At 50.8% G+C, this 8,138-nt stretch overlaps 1 protein-coding gene across 1 annotated transcript; it reads left to right on the top strand.

Annotated features, from left to right (window-relative positions):
* Positions 1–783: 783 nt before the first annotated feature.
* Positions 784–2,010, top strand: LOC134413918 (olfactory receptor 14J1-like; the record flags this gene model as incomplete). Its single annotated transcript, XM_063147939.1, has 2 exons — positions 784–1,478; positions 1,962–2,010. Coding segments are annotated over 2 exons (744 nt in total), but the record flags the coding sequence as incomplete, so codon positions are not given.
* Between the last annotated feature and the right edge of the window lie 6,128 nt (positions 2,011–8,138).

The following is an 8,138-nucleotide window of genomic DNA, read 5'->3' as shown; positions in this document are numbered from 1 at the left end:
CTGCTCCCAGCATGACATTTAACTGCAGAACATTTACAAGTAGGTTATACAGGGAGCACAGCAAGGCAGGGGCTGCATAAAAGGGAAAAATCCTGCTTTTTAAATCTACTACACTGGGTTGCCATGATAGAAAATAGCACATAGATATTAATCTGTCAGTTCAGGCTAAGAAAAATAAAAACATTTTTTTCTCAGACTTGAATAAAGCAGGCAATGCAGAAATCAGCACAGGACGGCTTAGAGGCTGCATCCGTGAGGCTTTTCCAGCCTCCTCAGGATTGCTCTGATGTTGCCATCAGAGCCTGCAGAGCCAGAGCTGCCCCTGGGCAGTGCCTGAGCTGGGAGGGGTCTGCAGAGCAGAGCTGAGCCCCCAGGGCTGGGCTGGGCTCTGGCAACACTGGCAGGGCCCAGCCCTGGGCACAGGGAAGCAGCTGCTGGCAGGGACAGCTCCAGGCTGCAGAGCCCTGGGCAGGCAGTGGGGGAAAAGTGCCCCCAGGCTGTGTTGGGATATTTAAAGTGCTCCCCAAACCCAACTATTCCATGATTACTTTTCTTACAGATCCCCATGCCAAGGCAGCGCAAATGTCCAACAGCAGCTCCATCAGCCACTTCCTCCTGCTGGCATTGGCAGACACGTGGCAGCTGCAGCTCCTGCACTTCTTCCTCTTGCTGGGCATCTCCCTGGCTGCCCTCCTGGGAAACGGCCTCATCATCAGCGCCGTAGCCTGCGGCCACCACCTGCACACACCCATGTTCTTCTTCCTGCTCAACCTGGCCCTCAGTGACCTGGGCTCCATCTGCACCACTGTCCCCAAAGCCATGCACAATTCACTCTGGGACACCAGGGACATCTCCTACACAGGATGTGCTGCACAGGTCTTCTTTTTTGTGTTCTGTGGTATAACAGATTATTTCCTCCTGACCATCATGTGCTACGACCGCTACGTGTCCATCTGCAAACCCCTGCAGTATGAGACCCTCCTGGACAGCAGAGCTTGTGCCCACATGGCAGCAGCTGCCTGGGCCAGTGGCTTTCTCTATTCACTGTTGCACACGGCCAATACATTTTCCCTGCCCCTGTGCCATGGCAATGCCCTGGACCAGTTCTTCTGTGAAATCCCCCAGATCCTCAAGCTCGCCTGCTCCAAATCCCACCTCAGGGAACTGGGGCTCCTTGTGTTTTCCATCTGTTTCGGTTTTGGTTGTTTTGTGTTCATTGTTTTCTCCTATGTGCAGATCTTCAGAGCTGTGCTGAGGATCCCCTCTGAGCAGGGACGGCACAAAGCCTTTTCCACCTGCCTCCCTCACCTGGCTGTGGTCTCTCTGTTCTTTTGCACTGCCATATTTGCTTACCTGAAGCCCCCCTCCATGTCCTCCCCATCCCTGGATCTGGCCCTGTCAGTTCTGTACTCGGTAGTGCCTCCAGCCCTGAATCCCCTTATTTACAGCATGAGGAATCAGGAGCTCAAGGCTGCAGTGTGCAGACTGATGACTGGATCCTTTCAAAAAAATTAAACTTCTGGCCAGTTTTTGCTAATCATTTGTAATAAAAGTCATTTTTGATACTTTGTGTTGGTTTCATTTTGGAGGTTCTTTCCTTTGTTTTACTTTTTTCATATTGTCCACAAAAAAATGTCATTGTTTGTGCCATTTCTCATTTTGTTTCTCTCCACCTTCCCTGTGGCCACAGACTGTGTCAATGAGGGGCTGCAATCTCAGTGGCTTTAAATGAACTAAAGGATGTCCAGCAGAGTTTTCTGCAGAGATGCCCTTTTGTTGCCTTCTCTGGAGCTGCAGCAGCAATGTCTGTGTGCAGAGCTGGGGGCAGATCAGTGCTGGCGCAGCAGCTTTGCTCCCGCTGGCCGCACTATTCCTGATCCAGGCCAGGAGCCATTGGCCTCCTTGGCCACCTGGGCACACTGCTGTCTCATGTCTAGCCTGCTGTCCCTCAATCCCCGCAGGTTCCTTTTTGCCTGGCTGCTGTCCTGGAACTCTGTCTCCAGCCTGTAGCACTGGAGCCAAATATCAGGGCCTGGCACTTGGATTTGTTCAATCTCACCTTGTTGGATTTGTTCCCTGGATTCAGCCTGTCCAGGGCCCTGTGCAGAGCTCTCTTATGCTCCAGCAGATCAACACTCACCCAGCTTGGTGTCATTTGCAAAAATGTCCTTGTTTCCATGGGGCCCCTCAATGTCACAATGGCCTCTTGGTTACACCAGGCCCTGCACTGTCACACTGGTCTCCTTGGTTCCATGGGGCCCCAAAATGTGACAATGGACTCCTTGCTACCATGGGGCTTCAGAGTGTCACAGTGTTCTCGTTGGTGCTGCAGTTTCACAGTGGCCCCTTGGTTCCATGGGGCCCCAGAGTGTCACAATGTCCCCATGGTTACATGAGGTCCCACACTGTCACCATGGTCTCTGTGGTTCCTCAAGTCCCCTCAATATCACAATGGACTCCTTGTTTCCATGAGGCCACACAGTGGCCTCCTTGAGGCCTCATCGTGTCACAGTGGCCCCTTGGTTACACAGGATCCTGCAGGGTCACAATGTCCCCATGGTTCCATGAGGCCCTGCAGTGTCAGAACGGCCCCTTTGTTCCACTGAGCCCTGGAGTCTCCCAATGGTGTCCTTGGTTTTGCAGTGCAAAAATGGTGAAACTCCTTGGTTACACAAAGCCCTGCAATGTCACAATGGCCCCTGTGGTTCCACGAGGACCCAGAGTGTCACGGTGCACTCCCTGGGTCCATTTGGCCCCAGTGCACCACAGTGGACCCCTGGTTCTGTGGGGCTGCATGGTGTCACCAGGTCCTCTTAGTTCCGCAAGGCCCTGCAGTGTCACAATGGCCCCAGAGTGTCCCAGTCATCACAGAATGAGAGAATCAAATAGGCTGGAAAAGACCTTTGGGATCATCAAGTCCAACCAATGCCCTAATACTGCCTTGTCACCCAGACCATGCCACTAAGTCCCACTGGAGAGGGACAGTGACTCTTCCCCCTCCCCCCTAGCCAGCCCATTCCAATTCCCACTCACCCTTTCTGTGAAGAACTTCTTCCTATTGTCCAGCCTGAACCCCCTCTGCTGCAGCTTAAGGCTGTGTCTTCTTGTCCTGCCCTCCAGCAGATCCACACTCACATCCAGCTTTGTGCCATCTGCAATTTGTGCATGGTGGACTCGATCCCCTCACCCAGATCATCAGTGAAGATATTAAACAGGACTGGGCCCAACACAGATCCCTGGGGGACAGCACCAGTGGCTGGACACCAGCTGGATGCAGCACCATCCCCACCACTCTCTGGGCCCAGCCTCCAGCCAGCTCTTAAATCTCCCAGCGAGGAGGGAACCTGCCCAAGCTGTGGGCTGCAGCTTTTCCAGGGAATGCTGTCAGAGACAGAGTCAAAGGCTTTGCTGAATTCCAGGCACACAACATCCACAGCCTTTCCCACATCCACAGGTGGGTCACCCGGTCATAGAAGGAGACCAGGTTGGGCAGGAAGGACTTGGCACCACTAAATCCACGCTGGCTGTCTCTCATCCCTCAGCCATCCTGTGAGTGCCCTGTGATGGCATTGAAGGTGATCTGTTCCATAACCTCGCTGGGCACCCAGGTCAGGCTGACAGGCCTGGAGTTCCCCAGATCCTCCTTCCAGCCCTTCTTGGGCATGGGCTCACATTGGCACCTCCAGTCCTCTGGGACCTCCCCAGTGAGGCAGGACTGATGGTAAATGATGGAGAGCAGCTTGGGGAGCTCATCCATCAGCTCCCTCATCCCACTAGGAGGGATCCCATCTGACCCATACACCTGTGAGCATCTGAGTGTCTCAGCAGGTCATCAACTGCTTCCTCCTGGATTCCAGGGGGCTGTTCTGCTCCCTGTGCTCATCTACCAGCTTAGGAGAGCACTTGTCCTGAGGACAGCCTGTCCTAATATTGAAAATTAAAACAAGATATTAAGTAGCTTAGGCTTTTACTTATCTTCAGTTACTCTGTTATCAACTGCAATCAATAAAGTGTTGTCGTTCTTCTTCTCCCTCCTTTTGTTATGAACTTTTTAAAAAAACATTTTTTATTCTTCTTACAGAAGCCGCCAGGTTAAGTTCTAATTGAGCTTTCACCACCCAACTTTTGTTTCTGCATAACCTAACAATATCCTTAAATACTTCCTGAGTTGCTGGCCCTTTTTCCCTGAGTTCCCAGAAAAGATCCATGCCCTGCCAGGCCAGATATTTATCTCACTAGCTCATCTTTTGCCACACTGGGACAGGCTGCTCCTTCCCCTTAAAGATGATTTTCTTGAAATGTGTCCATCCTTCCTGGACTCCTTTGTTTTTAAGGGATGTTTCACTTAAAAAAATCAGTACCTGATTTGGTGCTCCCCAAATCTGCATCCTAAATAGGCCAAAGTCTGCCCTTCTTAATTCCAGTGCAGAAGTTTTGTTGCTGCCCCTCCTTCTTTCACAGAACATTGAAAACTTGATTATTTCATGGTCACTGTGCCCCAGGCAGCCTCCGAGCCCCACATCTGCCACCAGCCCTTCTCTGTTTGTGAACAGCAGGAGACAGAGTTTTCCTTGGCAGTGGGAGTGTTACCAAAACTTCAGTAAAAGAGAGAACTCCTTAGCACCAGTGTAGCATTAAGAAGCAGCATTCTTTATTCAGCTGGATGCACAAGGGATAGCTCCTCCCAAAGCTATGCAGGCTGAGTACAGGAAAGTTTCTCTTTATATTCTGTATTGTGCGCACATATTCATTGATTGTCCTGGACTAAACATACATATGATAATAATTTCTCCAAAATCATTAACATATTTCCCCTCCCCTTTACCCATGGGTTCTTCTGCCCTGGGAGTCTCTCTGGTGATCCTTGCTGATTGTGGACCCCAATGTTCCAGTGGGCCTGGCTGAGCTGGCAGGACACTGATGCTAGTGAGCTTCCAGTTCCCCTTCTCACACAATGGGCACTGTGTGGTTTCCATAGGCCTGGGGTTGTGGAGAACAAGCTCCAGGTATCAGCTCAGCTGGTGTAGACAATTTCTCATCTGGTAACAAGAGGTGACAGAGTGGGCTGTGACGTCACAGAGTGGGTTATGTGAGGTCATTGAGCAGCTATGACATCATAGGTCATCTCTGTGACATCACAGATCCAGCTGTGACATCACAGGGCAGACTATGACATCACAGACTCTGGTGTGACATCAGAGACCAGCTGTGTGACATTAGAGACTGGGCTGTGACATCACAGAGCAAGGTGTGACATCCCAGAGGGGCTGTGTGACATCCCAGCAGGGCTGCGTCAGGTCACTGGGTTGGTCACTCTGCTGCAGCTCCCCCCTCACAGTTTCTCCCAACAAGTCCAATGCTGTTCATGCCCAGCAGGGTCCCTGTCCCCCACGATCCCCCCGGGCCACCTAGAGCCACAGCCTCCACCAAAGGATGTTCCACAGGATCCACCCCAGAGCCTGACAGGGGACAAGGGGCCAGAGCTGTATGACCAGGACATAAAGGACGGGGATTATCCAGGTCACTGTGGCCTGGTTTGGGTTCCCCAGGGCAGGAAAGATGTCTGGCAGTTGGAGCAGGGTCTAGGAAGGGCCTCCAAGGTGGGGCTGGAGCCCTTGGGCTGTGAGCAGAGGCTGAGGGAGCTGGGCTCCTCATCCCAGCCTGGCAGTGCCAGGGAGGAGGGGATGGAGAGCACAGAGCCAGGCTCTTCACAGGGGGCTGGTGGGAGACATGAGCCAATGGGTGGGAGGGGAAAGGAAAGATCCGCCAGGACAAGAGGAGATGAAATGAGTCAGGCTGGTTTTAGCATTTCCTCAACAGCAAAAGCAGCCTGACCTCCTTCTCCATCCACCACTGACAGCTTTGCAAATCAGGTATTGTTTGAGCTGTTTTGTCCCCACTCCAGGACGAGCATCCTGTTACAAGAACTTAATTGTGTTTATATCTATCACAGAATCACACTTATCTGAAATTAATTTTAGCTCGGAAATCATTTGTAGATGGTGGACTCATCAGACACTGCTGGGACATTGCACATAGCTCAGGGAGCAGTGTGATTGTTATGAAATTTTGTCCTGTTCAACCATGGTCCGTTGGCCATGAAGAAAAACTTTCTGTGCCTCTGAGTCTCACCAGTTCCTGACCCCGAAGGACACACACCTGATGAGTTGGGGTTCTCACAACAGTGGTGGCACCTGCATCTCCCTCCATACCCAGTGCAGAGCTGCCTTGTTCCAAAAAGTCCCTGGCAATGCAGGGATGAAGGAAATGTGACAGGCTGTGGGGATCAGGGGCAGGGCACAGCCAGGGATTTGGGGTGGTTGTGAGCCCAGGACAGGACCCAGCCCTTGGCCTGGGTGAACCTCATCCCATTTTCCTGGGCCCATGGCTCCAGCCTGTCCAGATCCCTCTGCAGAGCTTGCTGCCCTCCAGCACAGCCACACTCCCACCCAGCTTGGGCTCACCTGTGAACTGACTGAGGGTGCCCTTGATGGCCTCATCCAGATCAGCAATAAAGGGATTTCACTGACCTGGCCCCAATTCTGAGCGCTGGGGACACCCCTGGATGTGACTCCATTCCTCATCTGCCCAGAGTGCCAGGGGTTGAATGTAGGAAATGGTGGGGAGAGGGTGAGGACAAAGTCTGTTTAAATGTCAGCCATGAAGGGTCTTGATTTTCATATCTGTTCGAACTGCATTAGGAGGTGTGGGGGGTCCATGTCAATTGGACATTGCTGATATCAATCTATAATTAGGAAAAGAAAAGTCAAAAGGACAAAAGAGTTCTCTCTGTATTGTTTTCAATACAGTATATTCACTTTGAATACACTTCTGAAATCTGACTAATTAGCCACAAAAGAATTGAAAACTTCAGTTACTCCCATGAGCTTTTCTTGTTTGGATGTTTTGAGCATATGTTTATGAGCTTTTCTCACTGAATTCCTGAACTGAAGAGCTCAAGAAAGAAGAGGCCTCTGGAGGAATAAAATTCATCAGCAACTCCCAAGTGGCTGAGGATCCATCCTCATCAGAGCAGCAATGAACAGAAATGGGCACTGTGGGGGCCTGAAAATATGTATTGTTATAACAACAACAAGAATACAACGACTGAAGTATAGTAGAAGTCCTTGTGAATATCTATATGTAGTGAGAGTCCTATGTATTGGATAGGTGGGTCCTAGTTGCCTTCATGAGCCACAGCTGCTGCCCAACCAAGGACCCCGCAGCTGTGGCTCATTTAGAGCAACAGGACCCACCTATCCAATACATAGGACTCTCACTACATATAGATATTCACAAGGACTTCTACTATACTTCAGTCGTTGTATTCTTGTTGTTGTTATAACAATACATATTTTCAGGCCCCCAAATTTCCCCCCTTTTCTTTTAACAATTATACAATTACAATATACATACAGTCCCAGCTCTCAGGCTGCCACAGCTCTCAGCTGTCTTTAAACACACACACAAATCCCTAGATGTTCCAAGGCTCTTTTCCTTAAAGGCCATATTCTTACAACTTTCTGCTGTTACAGCTCCTTAATTCAAAGGCCATATGATAGTCTAAAGTCCCAGCTCTCTGGCTGCCACAGCTCTCAGCTGTCCGGGGGATTCCATACCTTCTTTCGATGTTTGGCTGCGTGTTCTTCATCACGTCGGGGTCACCAATTGTTGTATTGTATTTCATATTTCTCTAGTCCCATACTCTTGTTATGATATTCTTAAAGTCCATACCTTCATGGCTGGTTTTCTACCACGCAGCTCCTCTCTGCTGTACTGCTCCTCATAGCTTCTCAGCGGCTCCAGCTGGGCTCTGGACCCACCCCCTTTTATCCCAGTTGCCTTCATGAGCCACAGCTGCTGCCCAACCAAGGACCCCGCAGCTGTAGCTCATCCAGAGCAACAGGACCCACCTATCCAATACATAGGACTCTCACTACATATAGATATTCACAAGGACTCCTACTATACTTCAGTCGTTGTATTCTTGTTGTTGTTATAACAATACATATATTCAGGCCCCCACAGGGCACAGCTTTGTGGCAGCCTCAGCTATGGCATGGGCCCTGGGCGTGGAGCAGGAGCAGCTCTTGAGGGCCCCAAGACCGCAGCTCTTGTGCTGCCCTGGGCAGATGGGA

The sequence above is a fragment of the Melospiza melodia genome, unplaced genomic scaffold (assembly GCF_035770615.1).
Source record: "Melospiza melodia melodia isolate bMelMel2 unplaced genomic scaffold, bMelMel2.pri scaffold_61, whole genome shotgun sequence".
Taxonomy (NCBI): domain Eukaryota; kingdom Metazoa; phylum Chordata; class Aves; order Passeriformes; family Passerellidae; genus Melospiza; species Melospiza melodia.
Note: the sequence above shows the minus strand (reverse complement) of the source record. Positions and strands in the feature narration are given on the sequence as shown.